This window comes from Sciurus vulgaris (assembly GCF_902686455.1).
Source record: "Sciurus vulgaris genome assembly, chromosome: 15".
Classification (NCBI taxonomy): domain Eukaryota; kingdom Metazoa; phylum Chordata; class Mammalia; order Rodentia; family Sciuridae; genus Sciurus; species Sciurus vulgaris.
Genome location: NC_136476.1, coordinates 58,436,844 through 58,464,095, shown reverse-complemented (window position 1 = coordinate 58,464,095; position 27,252 = coordinate 58,436,844). Strand labels below are relative to the sequence as shown.

Genomic DNA, 27,252 nt, shown 5'->3' with positions numbered 1-27,252 from the left:
TCAGAAAATATCCAGGTACCGTGAACAAAGTAAAAACCAATGAATATTACAAATATCTAAATATAATAATTAATTTTAATTCACTTGTTTAAAAGGTGAAAGAGTATTTTAATTTTGTTAAAACTTGAGAGGAATAATGAAAAAGCTGCTTTATTAGAAAGGCAGGAAAAGAGCTTTGAGTCTTGCTCCATAAATCTTCTTAATAAAATCTGTGGATAAAGAACAAAAACCAACAGGCAGGGGGAAGAGAAGAAAGCCCAAATGTTTGAAAGGAAAGACAACTCAGGGCTGAGGTTTTCATATTACTGATGAAATTAACTACTACTTCTAGGAACTCCTAAAAAGGAGGAATCTCAGAAAGCAGTCAGTCTAAAATGCAACTAGTGTAACAAATGTATTTTATAATGCTAAAAAAAACCAACATACTAAAAAATCATGTTAAAAAGTGGGTAACACTGCAGTATAATCAGCATGGAGTTGTTTTTTTTTAAAAAAAAAAAAAGAAGCAGAGAATATAAGTGAAGAACTTAACACAGCACTTCCCAAGAGAGAATATTCTGATCCGAGAGAATCCATTCTTCAAACAGTTCTCTGGAGTAGAAGACAACACCCAGCTCCCTTCCCTTCAATCTCCTTCAGACAACAATCAAATTCCCAGATACAAAATAGGAGGAATCAGAAAAACAGATTGTATACAGTACTGATTACAAAATCTTCATGGGCTTTTAAGGAAATGTCTTCGGTTGTGTTCAATTTTGATTAATCAACCATAAAATGACATTTTCTGTAAGTGAGGCGGAAAAGAGAGAGGAAAGCAACAGAAAAAAAGAAAACAAGGAAGGGGATTCATTTTAACATTGTTCAGATCAAATTTTCTAAGGAAAACACTTCCTTCTTCCTGCTATTCCATATCCCTCAACTGGTGCATATTCAGTCCCAGGCTCCTTGACACATGCTAGGAATAAAATGATAAATAAGACACAATCCCAGTGCATGAGATACTTACTCCCAACCTCTTTTTCAATGCATGTCTAATTTTAATAAATATAAAAATATCTGACTACTCATGATGAAGTGGAATTTGTCTAGATTACATTCGTAGATAGTACACACACGTTCCCTAACCCACATCACTCATCCTAACCCCGAGATTATGTTATATCTTCCAAGGCAGGACAATAGTGTCCTCAGGTTGAGTAATCACTGATCTGGCTGGAAGCAGATATGTCAGATAAATGAAATACAGTATGTTATATACATAGATACACATAAAGTGTAAATAGCCCAGAGATGTCACAGAAGAAAGATTTCAGAGAAAAGGCTTCAACCCAATCTTAAAGCATAAGAAAGGAATTTTCAAGTAAGTAAAGGAGAATGATATTTCAAACTCATGGAACAGGACCTGTTAAAGACCAAATGATAAAACACTGGCTCACTCAGCAAATAACAAAATCAATACAGCACCTTATAGTGAGCTCACTCAATCTTTACTTAACAGCCCCAGGAGATGATACCTATTTAACAATTTAAGAAATTGGGGCTCAGAGAAGCTAAGATTATATGAAAAATAAAAAGTTGGGGTAACTTTAAAGCCAGTTCTTTTACTTTAGTTCAATCCTCTACCCAATCTATCACTGTGGCTCCTAATATTTAACATTCACTACCCATCAAAGCACTTGGTGTCTTACACACATGCTCCTCATAAATCATGCACAACTAATTTGGATTAGAAAGAACTCCATAAGCCTCCTTAAGTTTCTAGCTTACATCTGTGAAAAAAACAACATAGTTAGAGAAGTATATAAAAACTATGCCAAATAGTAGTCTCCTAGTCTAAGAACATAATAATTTCTCTAAGCACCTAATTATTTGGTGTAGTGAAAAATGTGGCCTTGCCCAAAGAGGTCTGGCCTTTACCCCTGGCTTCTGGAAGGCAATCTATGTCTCTTGTAGACATTGGCAACATCAGGACTCAAGGTGAGACCAAACACATAATCATCTTGAGTGGGGCTGTCCACACTAGAAAAACTAGCTATATAATTTAGAGTGGCAGTTTTGGGTCATATGGTATTAGCAAAATGGAAGTCTCAGATAAAACACATGACACTTATGTAATGGTGCCTCAATAAAAACTAAAACAAACTTTCCTGGTTGACAGTATTCCACACATACTATCACACAGCGTAGCCAGGACTTAATACGGTCCAAGACTCCATGGGGAGAGGACGGCCACAAGCTCCATATTTGGATCCCTCCCAGAGTGTGCCCTGTGTATCTCTTCCTTTGACTGATTTTAACATGTATTCTTGCCCACAATAAATCATAACCATGAGTATAAGACTTTTGGTAAGTTCTGTGTGTGCTTCTAGCAAATAACTGACCTTGAGGGTAGTCTGGGAAACCTCTTGAATTTGGTTTTGAAGTGAGGGTAGTACTGGGGAGTGAGTCTTCTAACTTTGTAGCTGGCCCTAAAAATTTTCACCTGTGGTAAAAGGGAGTCCTTTAACATAATAGGAAAATAAAGTAAATGGGGATAACATCAGTCTCCACCCTTCCCATTAATTCAATATCACAATTTTAATAACAATACCTCCCCTGCATTCCTACACTCAAATACAAACACACAGAGAAGCTAACATTAATGCCTCTCAAAACCAACTACCATCAATTCCAGAAGAAAAAAGGAAGTAAATACATACAGTTTGGCCACAATGGGTAGCCAAGAGCAAAGAGGAGAGATTGGAAAGATATACAACTTAAATCTAAAATGCTTCTGATGGTTTTTTACAGACACTCCTCACCCCTCAAAAATGAAAAATTTTAAAAGTCCATCAAAAAAGATACATTTCATGTCTGTTTAAGGTTCAAACCACAGATCAAAGGACATGCAAAGTTCTCACAAAAAAAAATGCCTCAAGTCATAAAAATGGAGTAGAAGTTGCACACTGATGTTAAAAGCAATGATTTGAATGGGGATGAAGAAGAGCTCCCCAACTCCCACATGATCACCACCCTCCAATGAAACAATCTTAGGAATCTCTCTCTGGAAATTTCCTTTTGGAAAATATAATGGAACCAGTTCTAACATTTACTCAGAAGAATGTCATACATACCAGAATAACACGGTCCTCTTGCTACTACTGTTATCTCTTTCTGGTGCTTACAAGCAGCCCTTCTGAGAAAGCATTCATTTTGATAAGTGTCCCCATTTGATCCACAGACGGGAATATAATTTGTATGGCACTGCAAATGAAACAAAAATAAACTCTCAGAACTAGGCATGAATATTAATAGTTTATTTCACATTCATGAATGCAATACCACAGTATTATGACATTTTACTACTGAATAGTTTGTTGTTTTACCTGGCTTTTAAAAAAGAAAAATCATGCTACTTCTTCATACCTTTTTCACATTCATAATGAAAATACCAACGTAAAAAAGAGACTGAAAATCCCTATGCTATGTACTTCATTTATCTGTCATGAAAACCCACTGAGATAAGAGAAAATTCTTGACAATGTTTGTAAAAAGAGCGATACTTAGGTAATGTCATTTTAGTATTATCAAAATTCATTTCTTTAATACTTCTAGCAGGGAAGTTCCAAACTAAATGCTATAGAAAACACAAAGAACTATAATATGATCTCTGTTCCCAGAGACCTTATACTCTTTGTAGAGTCATAAGAATAGGAAAAAAAATGCTGCATAGCTAGATCATATTCCGAATTAATAGAATATACAAAAAGTACAATGTCTAACACCTAGTGTTATAAGATAGAGTACTCAAAGAACACCTCCTCAGAAAAAGTGAAATGTGAACTGGGAATTGAAGGATGGGTAGAAATAAGAAAGATGAAGAAGAAAAAGATCAAGATATGTTTGAGAAATACCACTAGATCTGTAAAAGATCACATGTGCAAGGTCAGCCTCAGCAACTTAGTGAGGTCCTAAACCAACTTAGCAAGACATTGTCTCAAAATAAAAAGGGCTGGAGATGTGGCTCAGGAATTAAGTACCACTGGGTTTAATCCCTGGTACCAAAAAAAAAAAAAAAAAACCTTTAAAACTTTTTACATTGTCTAAAGTACATAAATGAGCTGGGTATGGTGGTGTACGCCTATAATCCCAGCAGCTCAGGAAGCTGAAGCAGAAGGATCACAAGTTCAAAGCCAGCAATAGCAATTTATCGAGGCCATGAGTAATTTAGAGAGACCCTGTCTCAAAATAAAAAATAAAAAGAGCTGGAGATGTGGTTCAGTGGCTAAGAGCCACTGGGTTCAATCTCTGGTACCACCGCCTTCCCCCAAAGTCATAAATGAATGAAGTTTTAAAATCTGAGGGGAAAATATGATACAAGTTATTATTACTAAAAAAAGAGATAATACAATACCCAAAGGACTTAAAATCAGCACACTACAGTGATGCAGCCACATTAATGTTCACAGCTGCTCAATTCACAATAGCTATATTGTGGAACCAACCTAGATGCCCTTCAATTGATGAATGGATAAAGAAACTGAGGTATATATACACAATGGAATATTAGTCATAAAGAAGAATAATATTATGGCATTTGCAGGTAAATGGTTGCAGTTGGAGAATATCATGCTAAGTGAAATAAGCCAATCCCAAAAAACCAAAGGCCAAATGATCTCTCTCATAAGCGGATAATGATACACAGCAGCGAGTGGGAGGGAGGCAAGAATGGAGGAAGAATGGATTGTATAGAAGAAAGAGGGGTGGGAGGGGGAAGGAAAAATCACAATGAGACAAACATCGTTATCCTATGTACACGTATGATTACACAAATGGCGACTCTACTTCATGTACAACCAGAGAAACAACAGTTGTATCCCATTTATGTACAATGAATCAAAACAAATAATTTTTTAAAAAGAGATAATACAAACTAATAAAACAGACCAGAGAAATGAAGTATAATTTATAGAAAAATTACAAATAGCTAGTTAATGTACAAAAAAAGACTAACATTCACTTGCAATCAGACTTATACACTAAAAATAAGACATTATTTTTAACTTACTGTCTTTAAAACTATTTAAAAATTGCTCAACTCTAAGCATTCCAATACACTAGTTATAGTTATCTAAGTTGGTTCAACTTTGGAGAAACATCATTTAACAATATGTTTCAGGAGTTCTAGAATGGGAATGCAGTTTTTGTTCCAGAATTACACATTTAAGAATCTATCTGAAGGAAACTTGTAGACAAATATTTATTACAATCTTTTCAAACAGAAATTTATACTATCCAACCTAAATGTTGAATACAACAATGTTTAATTAAAGCACTGTATTTGTTCAAGAAATTAATACTGCAATCATGAAGAATTAACTTTTAAGACAATATTGTGTGACAGGAAAAGCTAATATCAGGTTAGGTGAAAAATATACACATAACTTCTGGGAACTTTGTGCCATTTTTAAAAATATTATCTATTTCATAAAACTAAATGCAAAATTCTAAAATAATATAATGACATAAAATACAGCAAGAAAATAAATCACATACCTTCCAATTTAGAAAAGATGAATGTTTAAAATAAATTCTAGAAGAAAATATCAACACTTTTTTCACATTATGGTTATATGATTTTATTTCTCAATTTTTCTGCAATGAACAAAACTTGCTATTTATCTATTTTTAAAAAGTGATCAGATTTATTTATGAAACAAATACAACATACTATCACAGGTTGAGCACTGATAAAAACAATTTCTAACTAATAAAATATTTTATAGCCAAGTTGATTTTGTATACATTCAGTATCAGCAGAATCCTACATCAACTCTTATCAAAATTAGTATTTTACTTTAGGAAATTTCATGTAGAAAATATGTAATACCATACACAAATAAGTCTGATCTGTTATATTTTATCCCAATTCTGATTTTTATTCTAGCATCCACCACACCTCTACGTCTTTGTTTTCATTGCACCTGGTATGAAACTGCTGCAAATTCTTTTAATCCAAACATTTATCATAAGCAGATAGAAGTATCTGACTACGTACATTGCCTTCTAGTATAAACATCTACAACATTTACATTGTGAAATATCTATATTATTATAAATTACTCTTATTTTTCTCTTCTATTAGAGTTAGGCATTATATTCAATTCTTTAATCATGTTTATGTAGGTTACATTATCTATGAATTTCATTTAAGACAATAAATAAACAATTTTTGATTATTAAAAAGGCAGTAAGTCTGTAGGGCTCAGAATCCTCACGGTTATTAAACAGTACCTATCTAGCAAGCTCTGGGCTACAACTTTAAATGTACTATCTAACTTAAGTATCCTAACAACCATGTGAAGTGCATGACTTAATGCGTAGAGCTAGGGCTCTGAAGTCAAAACTACCAGCATCCAAAGCCTGCCCACCATCCATGTAATCAATGAGTTAGTAACAGAACCATTTTCCCATCTACACAGGGGTAACTGTAATAGTCCCTACCTAATAAGGTGGTTGTGGGGATTAAATAAGAGAAATTACCAGTAAGATTTATCTCTGGCCATGGTAAATTCTCAATAAACATTAACTATTTTTGCTATTATCATTTCAGAGTCTTTAAGTATTTATCCAGGGTCACAGTCAATAAGTGAAAGAGCCACAATTCATAAGTTACTACTTTAACCATTACACACTCAAGTTATTCAGCTGGGTCTCACCATATGGCCCTTGGAGATAGTGAGCTGAGGACTTAATGTCCCTGAAATATAACTTCACAAGCACAACCCTATGGCTGAGCCTGAGATGGTAAAAACAGACCTGCTGTTTCTGGGTCATTCTCAGTTTCTAGGAGTCTCTCTTGGATCTCTCAGTATACACTTATGAACAAATAAAGAGATATGGGCAATCTTAACAGCATGCAACTTCTGATTTCCGCACAGGTGTTGGATCCTATCTGTAACCTAAGACCCACCTGCTTGATGGGGGAGAGTATGACGATACTGCCAGCTATTTAAAGGAGTTTAGAAAGATGCAGCAGTACCCATATCTATGGAATCGAGTCATTCAAGCATTTATTGCATACCTATTGTGGGATGGAATTATGCTGCATATAATCAGAACATAATAACTATATTATGCTGGGCACAATTGCTCATGCCTATAATCTTAGCTATTTGGGAGAATTGCAAGTTTGAGGCCAGTCTGGATGTCTTGAAGAGACCCTATCTCAAATTAAAATTTAAAAGTTGGTTGGGGATATAGTTCAGGAATAGGGGCTGGCCTACCACGTGTGAGGCCCCTATTTTGATTCTCCAAGTACCACAAAAAATGAATAAATAAAATCCTAGAGTGTGATGGGTAATTTCATGTGTCAACCTGACTGGGCCCCAAGGTGCCAAGATTAAAAATTATTTCTGGATGCATCTGTGAAGGTACTTTCAGATGAGACTAGCATTTGAATCAGTTGACCAAATAAAGCCGACTGCCTACCCCAATGTGGGTGAGATTATCAAATCTGTTGAAGACCTGAAAAGAACAAAGTGGCACAGGAAGGGAGAATTCTCGCTGCCTGGCTGCTTAAGTGGGAACATTGGTCTTCTGGTTCTTGGACCTTTGGTCTCAGACAGGGACTTATACCATTGGATTTCCTGGGTCTCCAGTGTGCAGATGACAGATTGTATTAACTTGAACCTCTATGATCAAATACAACAATTCCTTGTGTCTCTTTCTCTCAGTCTCTCACATTTCGTGTGTGCACACACATGCATGCATACATAAAACTCTGACTAATATAAAGGTCTAAGAAGAGGACATGGCTCCCAGCAAGAACAGACACTGATAAATTCAGGAAGAAAGACACATAGTCCAGAGAACTGTGTATAGAAGAACAAAGACAAGAAAGTCATAGGTGATATGTTCTAAGGGGGAAATGCAATATTGATCATTGTTCTTTGTACAAAATGACTAAACTTGGCTTTGCTTAGCTATGTGGTAAGATAAAAGCTCTTAGTAGCACACGGAAAACAATTTTAGACTTTTATATACAATTTTGTCATTACCTGTTAAAAAGTATTTAAATCCTGTCCCAGAAAATTTATATTAGCACCAAGTGCATGCTAAGGCATAAGCAAGTTTTTTAAATGAGTTGAAAGACACTGTTAAAGTATGTGGCAGAAAAAAAGTACTTAATGTGCACATTAAGTCATTGTTTTTAAGCTGGCAATAACCTAAAGTCTGGCTTGAACAGATTTATAAGCTACGGGAAGGCACTATGGTCAAAAGAAGGCATTCTCAACAAGAAGATCAAACTATGGATGTAAGCCCTCAGGCAGTGTGTTCTTACAACCAAGAACCTGTCTTTAAACATCTTTACATCCTCAGCATCTAGCCTCAGACCCAGCAAAAAATAAGTACTCAATAAACTCCCACTGATCTCAACTCCTCCTAACTTAAATTTCCCTTTCCCACTTTGCCACAAGGTAAGAATGCAAATGATTTGCACAGCTTCTGGGAGAATTTTCACTTTTTGTTTTTAAAAAGGCAATTCTTTGGGGCTGGGGAGATAGCTCAGTCAGTAGAGTGCTTGCCTTGTAAGCACAAGGCCCTGGGTTCGATTCCCAGCACCCAAAAAAAAAAAAAAAGGCAATTCTTTATAATCTTAAGACTTTCAGCCAGGCACAGTGATGCAGGCCTGTAATTCCAGCTACACAGAAGGCTAAGGCAGGAGGACCTAAAGTTCAAGTCAGCCTCTACAACTTAACAAGACCTTGTCTCAAAAAATATAAAAAGGGTTAGGGTTGAAGCTCAGCTGTAACAGCACCATGGGTTCAATCCCCAATACCAAAAAAGAAAAAAGAAAAAAACACAAAGATAAATATTGTAATGTATAAAGCTGCTCCCCCGCCCATCAGGTGCAGTCATTTTCCCCGCCTCCCAACCGCTTGTCAATCTGTGAACATCCTAGCTGGCTATTGGTTCATTAGCTTGCAAGTATCTTCCCCAATATTGGTCCCCTGTTAGCCCCACGGAATTCAACTGTTTTACTGTAGCTTCCCCGCCATCTTTTCCCATTCTTCTGTCTGTCCTACATACTTTTCTCTATCCTCCTGGTTTTCCACTCTCTCTAGCTTGTGCCCTTTCCCTTTCCTTTCTCTTTTCCTCTCATTTTCTCTCTTACCCTGCAGGGAGACACTCTGTTTGCTTAATAAATTCCCTTATGTGATTTCCCGTGTCAGGCGTGGTTCCGTGGAAATTCCCTTATAGTGGTGCCGTGACTCGGATGGGATCTTCCACTGTCTCAAGTGAGTGGAACACCATCTGACACCCCAGTGTCCCCAGGCACAGCTCCACCTTCCATTCTGCCTGGACGCTCAGCTCTGCATTTATCACTGGACTTCAGGTTGGTGAGTCCTCTAGGCCGATTTATATCCTCGAGGCGGCTGAGGGGTGGTGGTACCCCAGCCACAACTTTTATAGTTACGGCTGGCCCCTATAGTCGGTCTAATCTGCCGGGGGGATTCCTGATTTTACGGTGGAGATTCTCTCAGGGTTGAGACTCATCTCGAACTCGTATTCACACTCGAAAACCCTGATATCAGGTCCTCAAACCCTTCTTGGCTTTTGCCTGGCCCCACATTGGTGCTTGTGTGACTATACAATCAATGTGCTGCCCCTCATCTCCAGCCCAGTACTCTGGCCTCAGATGCCCTGGCCACAGACTCGGCTGTATCAGTCCCCATCATGGAATCTGTGTCCTCCAATCTGGCAGATTCCACCCTGGGAACCCTTCGCCCGACCCCGGTACTTAAAGCCATCAAAATCCGTTTGTGTAATGGCACACAGCTTCCATGAGCCAGCGGGCAGATGGAAAGGGATTACTTATCTTCAAGTCTCTTCTCTTTTTTTTTTTTTTTTTTTTTTTTTTTTTTTTTTTTTTTTGCGGTACTGGGGATTGAACTCAGGGCCTTGTGCTTGCAAGGCAAGCACTCTACCAGCTGAGCTATTTCCCCAGCCCTTCAAGTCTCTTCTTTCTTGTTTCTTGGCTCTTCCTGCAGGCCCAAGCGCCTCCAGACCCTGCTTCTCCGTCTTCCCCTGCATCCCCATTTAATATAAGCAGCCCCATTCCCCACAAGTAGCGGGAGATAATTGTTTGACAATTTTCTGCGTCCAAACCTAAATTAAAAGGACCTAAGCATCAAGTTTCTGCTAGAACATTTTAGCCCCTTTCGGATTCAGATCTCAGTCAAGGCTTACATTGAAATGAAAATGGAGGAACGTGTAGTGGGAGACCAGTTGAAAACCAAAGGAAAAAAAAGTGTCCATTTTAAATTTCTCCTGGGCTACAACTCAGAATACTTTTCTCCCTTTCACCTTTTCTCTCCTTCTCATTTTCTCATGCTATAATTAATGATCATTATCATTTTTCTTCTAGGACTTTTATTTTTCTTAAATGCTATATTTTTGAGCTCACAATTTTGATCCTACATACTAGGTTAATGATTTTTGATCAGTTTTTTTATCCAACTCTAGAGTTATTTTTGAACATCTGTTACATTGCAATGGAGATAAATACTACAAGGCCTTTACTTTTGTGTTAAATATAAGCGTGCATAAAAATTAAAATTTTAAAAATGGATCCAAATATTTTTAATTCACATGATTTAAAGAGGTTCAATTTAAATTGGGTAAACTAATAGAAGTAAAATGTCTTTAACTCACAAGTCTCTAGCTGGTCACACTAATAAAATAACGTTTATAAAATTAACATCAATTTTTCTAGGACTTTTCTTCAACAGGAAAGAGACGGCAAATAGTGTTTACACTTGTCTGACATCTTTTTTTTTTTTTTTACACTTGTCTGATATCTTGTTTTTTTTACAATAAGATGAGTGAATTAAAGTCGACATATATGGGATTACTAAAATGTGTTTGTTAGAGACATCTAATTAATTTACAAAGTTATTCCACATAGTAACACACTTAAAAACATTATTCTTTGTATATTAAATGTGTTCATATTTTCCAGGTGTACAAGCCTTTAAAGCAGAAAATTTATCAAGCTACTATTCTCCAAATTAAACTTGTCTGTAATGGTAAACCTATTATTTAATGTTCTATTATAGGACCTGTCATCAACAGGGTATATATAAACTTTGTTAAATGTATTTCTAAAAATTATTGAGAGGACAGTTAAAAGCTCTCTCAGCTTTTCTTTAATGCTTACATACGTATATAAACGTTGCTGACATAACTCTTTAGATCTGCATTTCCATCAGAGAACAGAGTTCCATCTGATCTCAGATATCTTCAAAATCTGTGTTTATAAACCTTTCCCCTCACTGAACTTGAGAATTTGGTCATGCTGGTCATGGCAAAAGAGGAAAAAACTAGCTTTAGGAAAAGCCCCGCCTTACCTGAGATAAGGCTCTGCCTCACAACTCTGCACCTCAGAATGGCTCTAAAGTAAGCCAGACTTTAACTCATTTAAAGTTGTGTTCAAAAGTCTGATGTTTGTTGTAAAGATTACTGTGATCTCAAACGGGAACTCAGCCAAAATTCAAGATAGCTATTGCACAAACTGAATGTTTTACTGTTGGTGATTCCATTTTGTATTTTCCTTGTAAACTCTAATTGTTGCCTGATCAATATTTTGCAGAAGTACTGCTTCAAGAGCAAACACTGTATAATGTAAACCCCAATTAGATAAAAGGGGGTAAATAACTGTAAAGTTATAGACATTGAAGCTAAAGCCCAGTACTCTTACTTTATGACTGGTGAGACTGACTTGCTTGATGGTTAAGATCAAACTTAAAGAGATTGGGATTAAATACAGAGGTCAAGAAAAGTCCATATTTGGGTCTTGCCCTCAAAGTCAGCCTGAACCCAGAGAACAAGAGGACTTCTCCAAGGAGCTTTGCAACTCTGGGTCACACAAACCCTGACCAAGGAGTTGATGAGGCCATTAGAGGAAAAGCCACTCAGTGCACCTGCTGCAGAGGAGGGTCATGGAAAAAGGGAGACACCCCTAATGCTTCCAAGGGGAGCCACCTCATCGAGAAGACCCTGCCTAACCAATGGCACTAATGGAGCTAAGAAGCTGCTCCTAAGTTCTCTGTGAGTGACCCCTGTGGGAACTCAGTTGACTCTTTAACAGACAGGAACAGGTCACTTTGACCAGATTGATCTTAAACACCTAGCAAAATAGTTAAAACCAAAATATAGCCATTCTTGGGCATTTAAAAGAAATAACACTTAAATGTAACTTAAGATGTACACTTGTGTTAGCCCACTAGAATAAAGACTAAAAGCTACAAAAGAGAGATTCTTAGGCAAATGTGCCTGATAACTATCAAGAGAAACTGCCAGAGTAAGAAGTTTTTAGTCAGTTTAAGGCCTACAGACACAGGTAGGCTTAATCTATGTTTGCTAGTATCTCTACTAAATGTGTTTACATTCCTGATAACCTAAACAATGTTAAAGTTCCCAAATAAAGGTGTTGTCCTCTCCAGCCTTTGCTAGGCCTTGTTATGGGAACAACTTCTCAGTTCTTCAACCCCCTGGTGAGGAATTATTGACTTCTGTCATCTTTATAATATGCATTGGCATGTTCCAGATTCTGCAACACTTATATTGTATCAATCTCATTTCAGTACTCATGTCTTTTTTTCTGCTCTCATAGAAGCACCCATCCCCAGATGCCTTTACAACCTGCTCTTTCCAACCGGACTTCTACCTTGGACCCCTCAATTGACCCGATTTCTAAAAAGGGAACTCCAAACTGCTTGCCCCACGCTGCCCGCTTTCAGCTCAAAGAAGCCAGAGCAGTCATCAACCCCCTTTCCCTACAGCAAAGGAGTTTCTAGAATTAGAGGGGTAAATAAAGTCAGAACTGAGGACAGGCAGTTAGTGTAGAAATAGGGGATCAGTCAAATTGAGGAAATGAAGTCCATGAAAACCATCTGCCTCTGGAAGTCTGGAAGGAGAATGGACTTTTTACATCTCACCTGCAAAACCAGCCCCAGTCACTTAGGCAGGAAGGAGAGAGAAGGCTTCAGAAAGAACTGGAGAGCAAAAGATTTTCTTATAAAAACAAACGGGGGAATGTAATGTATAAAGCTGCTCCCCCAGTCCATCAGGTGCAGTCATTTTCCCCGCCTCCCAACCACTTGTCAATCTGTGGACATCCAAGCTAGCTATTTGTTCATCAGTCAGCTTGCAAGTATCCTTCTCCGATATTGGTCCCCTATTAGCCCTGAGGAATTCAACTGTTTACTATAGCTTCCCCACCATTCTTCTATCTGTCCTACTCACTTTTCTCTATCCTCCTGGCTTTCCACTCTCTCTAGCTTGTGCCCTTTTCCCTTTCCTTTCTCTTTTCCTCTCATTTTCTCTCTTACCCTGCAGGGAGACACTCTGTTTGCTTAATAAATTCCCTTATGTGATTTCCCGTGTCCGGTGTGGTTCCGTGGAAATTCCCTTACAAATATAATCTTCACGGAAAATTTATACTTCTTTATGTCAAAAAAGTAAAGTTTAAAATAAAAACATTATTTGTCAGCTAAAAATAAATTATTTCTAAAAAGAAAAAAAGCAGAAAATATAACTAAGATAACTTTCTTTAAAATATGGAATTTTTTTTTTTTTTTTACAACCTATATAAACTGCACTGGAACAATCTCTAGGATAAATACTATTGACTAACACATACTTAAAAGGGGAACTAAAATCACATATGTTTGTATAAACACAAAAAATAGCAGCAAATATTATCTGTAAGAAGAGCAACTGATAGTCTAGAATGGAGGAGACTTTTTTTTTTCCCCATTATCTATCTTCTTGTATTGTTCACAGTTGTTTACTATGGGTATATATTACTTTTTAAAAACACATCAAAACAGTTCTCATGAGGGTTTCTGAGTTGATGAATATAAAATGCTCAGCACAGTAAGCAAAATATAAGTATTTACTGTATTGTATTATAGGATGTACACATACTTTCACACAAATATACATTATGTCTTTACAAATCAACACAAGGTAAAAAGAAAATATTACAAAAAATAAGCAAATAATATGGAACATTAATTCACAGAAAAATGGTCAATAAATAAGTGGTACATTTTTAACTTCTCTCATAGACAAATGCAAATAAAATTTGTAGGGGGCAGTTTCAGATTTACAAAATTTAAAAGGACTGACAAAATCCACATCAAGAAGCTAAGGGGGAGGCAGGCACCCACACACTACTAATTGGTGAGAATATTAATCTTCACATGAACATCCCACTGGCCCATTAGATCCATACCAAGGAATTTTAACACAAGGAAATACATAAGACACTAAGAGGAATAGCACCAGTCGTCTTTAGTCATCTAGGGTAGCTAAAACTGCAACAAAAATACCTGAAATTTTTCTAATTTCACAAACCAGAGAAGAGAGTTCAGGGCAGCCAAAGCCACTGGAAAGTGAAAAGGAAATCCCAGGAAATTCCACATTCTCTGTATAAACTCAGAGTATGGCCAACACTGAACCATATATGGACAGATTCCAAGTAGTTCCACTAATGCTAAAAGAAATGATAGTTTGTGTTGCTACCTACCGCAGGAAGGACAGAACCTGCAGTTGGTGGTCAACCAACTCAATTACTTCAAAAATAACAATACTAAGGGCTGGGATTCAACTCACTGGTTGAACTCAGCTCACCCAGCATATATGAGGCCCCTGGGTTCAATACCCAGGGCAAAAAATACATAAGTAAATAAATACATTAAAATTCTCCAAAAACAAAAAACAGAATTGAGGGCTGGGGAGATACCTCAGTCGGTAGAGTGCTTGCCTTGCAAGCACAAGGCCCTGAGTTCGATCCCCAGCACCGCAAAAAAAAAAAAAAAAAAAAAAAAAAAAACAGAATTGAGACAATCTAAATTATATCATTTGTAATGTGTAGAATAAATTTAAAAGTAGTCTAACATGAACACACAGGAAAACACAATCCATTCTGAAATTTAAAAAAAAAAGAAAAATCTACAGAGATAATACATAAGATAGCCTAGATACTGAGTTTAGCAGAAAAAAATGTTAAAAGCACCTGTAATATCTTTGCTCAAGTAAAATGTTTGTAATGAATGAAAGGATTGGAAATCCCAGCAGATAAAGAGAAATTATACATTCTAGAATTTAAAAATCTGAAATTAAAAATTCACCATATAGGAAGAATGGAGATAACAAAAAAATCAAGGGTTATGGAACCTGAAGACAGATCATAAAAATTATCCAGTGTGAAAAACAGAAAGCAAAAAATTGGGAAATAAAATGAATAGAATGCCTCTGGAAAGGTCTAACGTATGACCACTAAAATCCCAGATTAGAAAAAAAGAGAATGGACAGGAAAAAATATTTTAAGAGTAATGACTAAATACTTTCCAAAGTTAATAACACAAACTTATATATTCCAGAAACTCAGCCAACTTCAAGCAAGAAAAATTTAAAAAAAAAAAAAAAACATACCCAAGCACTTCATAACCAAACTGCTACAAAACTAGAGAGAGAATCTTGAAAGCAATCATGAACATTACATACAGGGGGAAGACGGTTTGAATTAACACTGACATCTTGTCTCATTCTGGATAAAGCCAGCTTCTGTGCTGAGGAGCTGTAGGGAACATCACCTATGACAGAGCACCCATAACAAAGAACCTGCGTGCCCAGCCTTCAGGCAGCGAGGATCTGAAGCCAGACACAGCTTCCTAAGTAAGCTTGGAAGAAAGCGTCTACTGCAAAAATTTCCAAGAAAGCTTCTTAACACTCTGCATAACTGAATGTGAAGTCTCTTTTGACCATGAAGAACCTATTGGACAACAGTACGCCTTCCTATCCTTCCCCTTTCCTTAAACTCTCGATGTCCTTTAATGAAATTAAGCATGATAGTTTACTTTGTTTAAAGAGGTCATATGCAAGTTCTTTACCAATTTAGATTTTTATTACAAAATCATAAGAAAGGATAGGAAATGTACTTTCTCTTTTCAAATAGAATTTTCAATTGATGTGGAAGAAATTACCTAAGACAGACAAATTCATCTGAGGTCATGAAGTTACTGGAGATACTAACACTTGTTACGGTTGGTATATGAAGTGTCCCCCAAAAGCTCATGTGTGAGACAATGCAAGAAGGTTCAGAGGAGAAATGACTGGTTTTAAAAGTCTTAACATTGCGGTATATATTTGTATCTGGAGAGTAGAGTGTGTGTGTGTGTGTGTGTGTGTGTGTGTGTGTCTCTTTATCTCTGCTTCCTGATGATGTAAGCTGCTTCCCTCTTCCACACTCTTCTGCCATGACGTTCTTCAAGCCCCAAGGAATGGAGCCAGCCTTCTATGGACTAAAACCTCTGAAACTGTGAGCCCTCAAATAAACTGTTCCTCCTCTATAATTGTGTTGGTCAGATCATTTAGCCACAGCAGCGAAAAAGCTGAGTAAAACACGCTCCTATGCTTCTATGCCTATTTCCAAATCTTTACCTCCCCTCAAAATCTAAAATGGCAGATACATGTAGAATTAGACTATGAGTGGGGGGAAAAAAAAAAATTCTAGTTCCTTCTTTGTCTCATCTCAAATCCTGAATCAGAAACTATCTTATGAAAAACATTCAGAAACCTTGCAATTTAATCAGAAAACACGTAAAAAAGGAAGACTTGAATACAGCTGACTTCGTTTCCCTTCTTTTACTTTTTCAGACACTAGAATCACAACTAAAATCATACTTGAAAAGCAAAGCTATGAACACTTAGTTTGAGTTCCACTCTCTAGTTTCTCTCTATCCCTGACTTTACCCTGAGGCTCCAAGTGAGTCAAGTTCTTTGGCCTAAAAAGATGAACAGTTCCAAATGAGAGAGGGAAGGGAAAGAGATATACTAACTGGAGAAGAATATATATACTACATGTAATTGTCAGTGACAATTATACCTTAAATTTGGATAGAATTTTAAAAGTTTTCAAAGCATTTTCACATCTATTATTGCCAGTCTATCCTCTTTAATTCCAGAAAAGTATGGAAGGTACAAACAACAGGCCTTCATTTGACAATACTTTGATTTGAAGTACTGGTGGGTCAAGAACTCAACCTTCTCACCAGTTCAATGTGTTACAAGCTTTTTGATTAGTAAAATGTATAATTATAAAATATAACAACTATAAACAATTTTAAATAAGTTTGATTTCCTCACCTGAAATTGGCATGCACATTTCAAACCATCTCCATCTTCTTTACAGACTCCTCCGTATTTACACGATGATTCATCACAAACTCTTACATCAGACTCCCTCACATTTAATTCTGCAAGAAAGGAAAAAATTGTTTTGTATGTATATTTGACTTTTTAAAATCCAAATGTACATAAACAAAAGAGCAAAGCCTTAAAATGCAATGGGCATCCCATTCACAAGATAATAATTAGGCAAGGTACAAAAAGCAAGTTCTATAGAATGCAAAATGTTCAGTACACCCCTGGGAGAAGCTTAACAACATGCCAAAAAGGCACCTGCCCCAAACTTGAAATTTCAGGATTTAACATAATCCCCAAAGGTAAATCTATAGAATATTCTATTTTGGCCTGCCAATTCCTTAAGATAATCTTCTTACTATTGTTTTAACATTTTAGATTATTTTTCTAGTGAGTAACTGTAAAGAGAACAAAAACAATAAAAAAGAATCTTACTTCTCTTGGTCTTCAGAATAAATCTTAGGTGATCATTCTAGACAAATTAACAATTTTAAAGAATTATGACGTGAACTTGGATTTTATAATATGTACATATACATATATATAGAACATTTATGTACACAGAAGAGATTAAAAATCTTAATATACTTAAAACTTCTAAATGTCTGATTTAATTTTGCTTTACCACAGGAAGCAAGTCAATCAATATCACATATCATTCTATAATGATTTTATTCCTGCTTCAAGACTGTCAGTCCTGCACTGAAAGCATCATATTAAGCTTTCTCTGCAAGCAAATAAATTGCTTCAGGGTTAGTACTAAGTAAAGCTGCCAATCACATGGAATTGGGTAAAAATCTCTACAATGTCATTTTCATATCCTCCCTATTGGGAATTCGAGTATGACAACAAATACACTTAGCAAACAATAAATAAATTGTTTTGTTTTGTTTTAAATCCCACTACAGTTGTGATAACATGGAACTGGGGGCAGGGAGGCCTAAGTTCACCTCAGACTACTGTTCAATAGCTGAGTGACTTGGAAAAGCACAAGGTCTCCTGCATTCTAGATCGTCAGGAGGGTCTGGCAAACATTTCACGGAGTACCCCCAAGAAATCTCCTGTACCTGGCTATTTTCTATTTCTGGGTTTCAAAGCAGGACTCAAGGATGGGGTCAAGCAGAGTCCAGTGTCTAGTGACACCTATCCTAGTCACACTTCACTGCCCTGCAATGGCATCGTGGGTCTGCCACTACTTGGAACTGACAGTCAAGTACAAATACCCAAGGAATTGACTGTCATCAGTACTTATGTGAGTAACTACACTGAACCAAGCACTATACTAGAGAAGGCAAGGTCTATGTAACTGCGGGTCACAATTTTTTTTTTCTATTTCTTAAATGGATCTCACATGCACAGAATTGGATTCCTCTAAGGTTCAAGCATCTGCGCCTTAAATCAAGAGGTAGCTAATACAACTGTTTTGTTATTCCATTTCACAAACCATCCTAGGTATGGAAGATGGTCTCTTAATTCCTTTTGGCTCTGGCTATGAAGATGTTAGACCCTTGGTTCTCCTCTCCCAATATTTGCTCACTCTCCTGTTTCGCCCTTGACCATATGCTTTAGCTCTCCAGGTTCAATCCTAGGCATAGGGCTTTTTTCCTATCTGTTCGCATTCCTGCTAGGAACTTATATCAGATTCAGTTCTAAACACTATCAAACAAACAGCTTCAGACTCAAGGAAAGTAACCAAATGCTAATAAAGACTTACCCCAGAAAAGAGGGTAAAAGTACATAGTATCTTTGCTCAACTACAGGTTTAACCAAGTTCAAAGGCCATAGAAATAAAAATTGTACAATTTAAGAAATAAAATTTAGTATATTTCTCTTCTTTACTTCCTTTGGAGGCCTAAAATTCACACTGGGTTCAATTACAATCTATACAATCTATAGATAGTACAGTTTGATATAAAAGAAAAAACAAGAATAACTGAAGTTTTTATCTTGTCTGAGTCAAGATCATACTGAATTATAAGTTGCCACCTTAGCTTAAGATTCTTTTGAGTTGTAATATGTTCTCCATGCTGTTATTTCATAGCATGCTAGAAAGAACCCAAACCATCCCTGCTACTAAGATTCACACATTTAGCGACCTCAAGTTGGCCAGGCAAATGTCTGCATGAAGGACTAAGGAATATTTTAGAATGACAATACTCACCAAAGTGAAGTTGAAAAGTTTGGTCCAATAAACAAAGCCTTGAGCAGGAGGAGGGATCCCAAGCAGTGTGGGATCTATCACTTAAGACTGCTCCCCTAGACCAGACCCAAGAGCTCATCATGACACAGACAGATGCTACAGTAAGAAACTAAAGAATGGCTTTCACTCAGACTGTGAAATGACAAGAAAAAGACCTCTGCTTTGATGCTTACATGTCAAGTTATAATAGAAGTGAGAAACAAGGGGCTGGGACCTGCAGCCAATCCTAAATATCAGCAGCACACATGGCAAGACAACACAGCGCCAAGAAGAAAGTAGTGTCAGGCAAAGACTTCGATTGCTGATGGCTGGCAGGAAGTACCAATGCACACCTGTAGGGGCAGCAAACATCACAGGAACTAAAGGACAGCTGCAATGTGGCAGAGGCCCACACAAAACACCCTTTGGTGACACCCTAGAAGGGAGCTATTTATGAGGAAGCTAGAGATCTGCTATGGTTTCAGTGTGTCCCCCAAAAAGCACATATGTTGGAATCTAATTCCTCAGTGCAGCTTAGTGGGAGGTACTGACTCATAGGGATGGAATCATCATGAATGAATTAATGCCTTTCTGAAAAAAATGGATTCGTTATTCCAGGAGTTCAGTCCCTTTTCTCTATTCTGCATGTGCCCATGTGCCCGTCTGCTTTCTACCATGAGTACGAGGAAGACCCTCACCAAATGAAGCAGTCAGATTTCTTGGTCTCTAGAACCATGAGCCAAAATAAAACTATTTTCTTTATAAATATATGCAATCTCATATATAACAACAAAAATGGACTAAGACAAGGTACTATATCAATAAGGGAAAAGTCATGAAATTCTGATTACTCTGGCTACTAGTTATATTTTATTTCATGTCTATCTTGCAATCAAATCCTGTTATTTTCATATGTATTCACGTGTTCAATATGATTAAATGATCAGAAAGCAGTTATTAAGCATCTACTATGTACCTAATACTAGGCTTAGAATTTGAAACACACAGAAAAATACATAATAGGAGGCTATGATCCTGTTACCATATGGAACAATTAGTGATGATTTCAATATAGTGAATAATTAAGGGGATAAATGTGTTGTACAGTCTATAATTGCTCTAGGAGTTTTAAGAAGTCAAGGATAAAAAGGGATTGGAAGTAGAGGGTACAGAGACAGAAAAGGGAAGAACTTGCACTGCACTGACCTTGAAATTTTAAAAAGGCTTTTTTTTCCTGATAATAAAATTAATATAGATCATTATAGAGAACTTAGAAAAGATGTTTAAAAAGGAAGAATGTCTTAATTGTACACAACATGTAATATTAAGATAGAAAAGAGAATTTGTTTTAATCTTGGAAAACAATATAAGTGAAACTAGAGACAAGGTAATTTAATAGTATACAAAAATAGTATTAATATCTGTGGTTCTCAAACTCTGTCCTTTAGGAAGAGTATTGTCCTAGACTAGGGTGTGTATCTTCATTAAAATCAAGTGTGAGTTTTATTTTCTCACTTGCAACAGGAAAAAAGCAATGGATCAAAAATGAATCCATAGCCAGTATAACTCCACATCATGTACAACCACAAGAAGTTATACTCCATGTATGTATCATACACTCCACTGTCATGTATCTCTAAAAAGAACAAATAAAAGCTTTTTTAAAAAAGCAATGGAAAAAAATGTTCATTTTAAGGAGTTTTTTTTTTTTTCTCACATTTCTTAAACCTCAATAGCTGAGATTACTTCTTTGTTAGCTATCAACAAAATTTAGTAAGTAAAAAATATTATAGAAAAACTCCAACAGTGTTTTTATAAGAACAAGGTCAGGAATATACATCTTAAATTGTTTTATAATTGAGGCCATCACTAATGTCCTTCCTTTTTTTTTTTTTTTTTTTTTTTGTTGTTGTTGTTGTTGCTGTTGTTGCTGTTGTTGTTGTTACTGGGGATTTAATCCAAGGGTGCTTTGCCACTGAGCTACACCCTAGCCCTTTTTGCTTTTTTGAGACAAGGTCTCATTAACTTGCTTAGAGCCTCACTAAATTGCTGGAGCTGGACTTGAACTTGTGATCCTCCTGTTGTGAGTCAGAATTACAGGCATGCACCAACACACCTCACTAATTCCTTGAATCTATTCCCCACCCCCCAATTTTCTGAGTAAGGAAACTCGGCTAACTAATCTGTACTTCTCAGACTCCCTTACTCTGTGCCACAGCTCATATATAAGTAGTGTCCTTCCTCCTTCATTCTTCCATTTTTTTCCTGACAGGAGAACATATCTACAATGCTAAAGTTGGAACAGACACCGAATACACACAAAGATGGAACTAGAGGTCAAGATGATAGTGCAGAAAGACAGGAGCAAGACAGTAGAAGAATCATGGAATCACCATACCTACTCTGGATTCAATGCTCCAGACTTATTGTTGTAGGCAATAAATGAATGAATACATAAAATAATAAAACTATCATCATTATAAGCCACTGTTGGTCAGGTCACCCCGATGCAGTGAAACACAATCCACTATAACAATTGCATGCAGATTTAATTAAGACAAATATTTCTAAGCAAAAGTCTTAACAGACTTTATGCCACACTGAAATCCCCATTTATGAATTCGTCAAGAGACTTCCTGGTGCTCTGCCTCCCAAAAACTGTGAGAATCATGCCTTAGCTGAAACTCACTACAGAAGGAATCTATTCAGGGATCATCTTCTGAATGTTCTTTCAAGTATTCTGTACAGTACCAGGCATCCAGAGAGCACTCTGCTATCTGTCCATGATGATAATGATTACACACCTTCTCGAGCCCAAAACAGAAATTCAGCAAAATGGACAAGCCATTTCTAAGACCCTCAAAAGTCAATTCTCCTAAGAGAAATATTTCACACAAAGAAGTACACAGAATAGTGGCTCAAAACAAAAATATTTTGCTCTGGTTGCAAAATCTGTCCATCAAGCAATTTTCAAAATGCAAAACTTGTCTTAAATTTAATTAACATTTCAAAGCTGGGAAACAATGCACACTAGGGAAAGGAACCCTGTTGACTGAACCTGAGCTGCCAAAATTCCTAAGTTTGGCAACACTCACTGGGTTCAGGCTGCCATTCAAACTAAGACCCAGCAGCCCTCCAGAATGATATGACTTTCTACCACCTTTCCAGCACACAGAAAGTGGTTTTGTTTAGCTGAAACTTATTCAAAGTCAAAAAAGACCATAAAATGTTACAAGAGAATGCAGGGCTTCTCAATCAGCACCATAGACATTTGGGGTCAGATAATTCTTTGTTGTAGGAGCTCTCTTTGTGCACTGGAGAATACCGAGTGACATCCCTGGCGTCCACCCACCAGTAGGACCACAGTAGGACCACACCAGCTGTGACACAAAAATGTTTCCAGGCATTAGGTCAGGTGATGATCACCTCCTGTTGAGGACTACTACAAAAAATGGAAATCAAAGGCTTTACGTTTGACGCCCTAAGACAATCACTATAAGGGAAGAGTCAAAATAAGCAGCAATTTGCAAAATCTCAGCATATTTCTATAGCTATTTTCCATTTCAGTGGTGGAACCTAAATATACTGACTTCAAGTTTATGTCAAGCCAGGGTTCAAAGTAGAGGCCCCAGCTGTAATAATTCCTTAACTACCAAGAAGCCTGGCTCTCTCTCTTCCTATCAAGACTTTTTCCTTAAGGTCAACAAGGACCTCCAATTCTAAAGATCCAGCACCTTTTTAAGTCAAGTCTTCCAACTTTTCCATTTGTAAGTTTTCCAACTCTTTTCTTGCTCTTTCTATAGCAACTGACATCATTCAACAATATTATCCCCCCCAACTCTGACTTTTTATTTGCTCATTCCTTTTTCCTTCTCCTACTGGTCCAGTCCATGGCTACAGAACTCTTAGAATTTCTCTCCAACTTAAGCAACTCTTGAGATTACCCAAAGTGTGCCCCTCTGTAAAACCCACAAATGTTCCCAGCACAGGGAATCCCCACTCTCTAGAATGACCACGAACACTTTAGCTCCAACGAGGAGAGCTGTTCTTGAGTTTCAATCCGTTATACAACCTAGTTATACACACTGTATTTGTTGCTATAATTATGTGATGTCAACATTTCACAGGAGTGAAAATAAATTGTTTCTATGAAAACAAAAACTGAAGACTTGGAAAAGGTGAGCTGCTTTAAAGAAAATTGCAGTTAGATTTAGAAATCTTCATTTACATGTCTTAAAGTTCATTTTTTAAAAGATTAAAACTGGAATTTGTAAATCAGTGTATTAAAAATGTGTTTTAAGGACTGGGGATGTGGCTCGGTGGAAGAGCACTTGCCTAGTATGCACAAGGCCCCAGGGTCTGATCCCCAGTAGTAGGAGAAAATATATGTATATGTATTTTTTATTCAAAAAAGAGGAAACTATTCAAGAAATAATTCTGTGCCCTCTTTTAAAATATCACTTAATAAATAAATGCTTATGCCAGGCACAGTGGTGCATATCTGTAATCCCAGCAGCTCTGGAGGCTGTAGCAGGAGGAACAAGAGTCCAAAGCCAACCTCTCAGCAAGTTAGGGAGGCCCTAAGCAACTCAGTGAGACCCTGTTTCTAAATAAAATTTTAAAAAGGACTGGGAAGTGGTTCAGTGGTTAAGCATCCTTGGGTTCAATTCCCAGTACAAAAAAAAAAAAAAAAAAAAGTTTTTTATGTTTTAAAGTAGTCAAAATAAAATGCTACATGTATTTATAAATCATTTTTGTGACTCCCCACTTAACTTTCTCAACCAACTATCAAGAATCTTATGGAACAATGACAAGAGGGATCCTACTGCACATAAAATGTCCTGCCCTCTGCCGTCCGTCATGCCATCAACCCATCTTGGTGCTCTCACAGCACTGTCATGCACCCACTACCTCAAGTTTCCAACCTGGTCTCCCCGATCTTATTAAAGCCATGGCATCTGCTTCTGCCAGTGCTATTTCCAGTCTTCAGTGCATTGCCAGGGAAAGATCTATAAATTAATACTCTCTAATGTAGAAATCATCTCTAGTTGACTTCTTACTGTCTCCCCATAAGACATGTTCAAACTTTTTACTTTGTCCTGAAATACAAAATTTCAACAAGTTTGTACTTGTTGTCTAGATATTAAAAGTACCTGGGGAAATCAGGCCCTTTTCAGGATAGGACACCAATCTAATCCAACAGGACCCATGCAGAATGACTTCACTCCCAAAACAAGCCCAGCTCATTCCTGAATCTGTATCCAATCAGACAAATCAACTCTATGATCTCTATACTGAAAACAGCAAAAATATTTTAAATATTTAAACATTTACAATATCCCTCACCAGGAAATGGTGTGGTATAGCTATGGAATATTATACAGCAAGTTAAAGATGTGTATTATGCCATACAAAATTATAAATATATTTGTTTAAAAATGAAAACAAAAACATAAATTTATACACATACTTGTGATTATATATATAAAGAAAACACATATAGGAAAAATCCAGTCAGGAAAAACCAAAAATGGTAATAGCAACTGTATTAATACCAGTTGAACAACAGGTGATTTTTTTTTTTTCCTCTTTTCAAGCTTCTATGTTGGTTATTTTTTTTTTTTTTTTTTTTTTAAGATTTTGTTTGGTTGGTTTTTGGTACTAGGGATTGAACTCACTTAACCACTGGGCCACATCCCCAGCACCCCCCCCCTTTTTTTTTTATTTTATCTAGAGATAGGGCCATGCTAAGTTGCTGAGGCTGGCTTTGAACTCCTGATCCTCCTGCCTCAGCCTCCCAAGTTGTTGTGCAGCCACAATAGCTATTGTTGGTTATTATTTTTAATGGGGGTGTGTGATTTCAAATCACCACTGAGACAGTCTGCTAAGTCTAGACCACCCGCTGGGTCTTCATCTTTTAAGTAATCACTTTCCCTGGGTATTATAATGCTTTAAGAAGATAATGGGTTCAAAAACAACAGTACTTAGAACAAATAGGCATGGTGCAAAACAGTCATTTTCTTTTCTCCATACAAGGACTTCAACTCCTGACCAATCTGAGGAGAAGCTTTAATGATAAGAATCACTGAAAATATAATTTGGGTTTAAAAATCAAGCCATAGATGTTGTCAATATTGGCTTTAAGCCCCAGCAGATCAGAAGAATTAAAAATTAAATTTTCTTGAACTGAGGGTGTAACTCAGATGTAAAGCACTTATCCAGAATGCATGAGGTTCTGGGCTCAATTACCAGCACACACAAACATTAAATTTTATTTAACTTGTTTATTAAATTAACCATATTATAGTATTTACCTTCTATAAAGATGTGAGGAAAAAAATAAACTTTAATATTTCATGATATAAAATCAAAAGCAGTTTACATTAATATTAAAAGCATTAACAGCAATAACTAAAACTTCTTTGAGCTATAGGACAGAAATTTTACATATACCACACAATTATCTGACTCTGATATTTTTCATTCCATTCTACCTGCTACTGCCAAACTACCCTTTGTTAAACAACGCTTTGATCCTGTCAATCCTCCACCCCCACACCTGCGATCTTTCCCTGCTGCCTACACTTCAATTCTAAATGCCTTGTCAGGACGCTTCAGGCAAGGTGACGGGGAGGACAGCTACTGCAGGATCAGAAGCAAGAACAGACCTGGATCCCAGATGGAGTATGAAAGGCACCCAAGATGGTTCCAGACCTCTCCAGTCCTAGGGAAAGCCCCAGGAAACAGTGGTCATCTCTCCTCCCCTCCCTCTGGTTCCGAATCTCAGGTTCTAACACTAGCCTGGCAAACCTGTAGCATGTTTCCTTCTCACAGACCAATACTGACTCTCTTATGTTATTAAAAATGATCACAAAAAACTCTCCATTTTCTGATATTATACATTGAGGGTTTTTAAAAATATTTTTAGTTGTCAATGGACCTTCACTTTATTTATTTATATGCGGTGCTGAGGATTGAACCCAGTACCTCACACATGTTAGGCAAGTGCTCTATCACTACACCACAAACCCAGTTACATTGAGGTTTTTTAAAGGCGGAATTTCTTTTAATGTACAACACAAACTTCTTTTTTAAGGCCCACGAAAAATCTGAAATCTGAAAGATATATATATATATATATATATATATTTTTTTTTTTTTTTTTTTTTTTTTTTTAAACAGGGAATATATAGCTCAGGGAATATGTTACAGGGAACGTAGCTCAGTGGTTTGCCAAGCATGTTCAAGGCTCTGGTTTAAATCCCCAGTACTGCAAATAATAATTTGAACTTTTCATCACTGTTTTGTATTTTTCTGACTTGACTTTTATGATGATCTTGTAGCACTTTTAAAATTAGATAAACAATTACATGCCACAGCATGTGAGATGTCTCAAAGTACTATGCTAAGGGAAAGAAGTCAGGCACAACAAGTCCACACATTTTCTTCTTCTTTTTTTTTTTTTTTTAAACATTTCTCAGTTGGTGATAAACCTTTTTATTTATTTACATGCGCTGCTAAGAATTCAACCCAGGGCCTCACTGCATGCCAGGCAAGCACTCTGCCACTGAGCCACAACCCCAACCCCAACACATTTTCTGATTCAATGTATATAAAATGCCCAGGATAGGTAAAGTTATAGAGACAGGAAGTCTCTGTGATTGCCAGGTGATAGGAAAGAGGGGTAGGACTGATGATTAGTAGGACAGGAATTCTTTTGGGTGATAGAAATGTCCTGTAATTAGAGAGTGGAAAGTGATAATAGTTGTGCAAGAGAGTGAATGTACCAAAACCAATGAGTTGGATGCTTTAAAATG

General features: G+C 36.8%; 1 protein-coding gene across 2 annotated transcripts in view; it reads right to left on the bottom strand.

Annotated features, from left to right (window-relative positions):
* TMEFF1 (transmembrane protein with EGF like and two follistatin like domains 1) overlaps positions 1-27,252 on the bottom strand; it is an 87,588-nt gene that overhangs the window by 48,656 nt on the left and 11,680 nt on the right. The window contains exons 1-3 of one of the 2 annotated variants that reach the window (XM_079112255.1): positions 19,418-19,778; positions 17,200-17,309; positions 3,114-3,243 (exon numbers count right to left, since the gene is read on the bottom strand). In XM_079112255.1, coding sequence (XP_078968381.1) covers positions 3,114-3,243; positions 17,200-17,309; positions 19,418-19,538 — 361 coding nt within the window. In that variant the 5' untranslated portion in view covers positions 19,539-19,778. Of the gene's footprint in view, positions 1-3,113; positions 3,244-17,199; positions 17,310-19,417; positions 19,779-27,252 lie in introns of those variants that run through there. The other variant, XM_079112254.1, reaches the window with a different exon arrangement.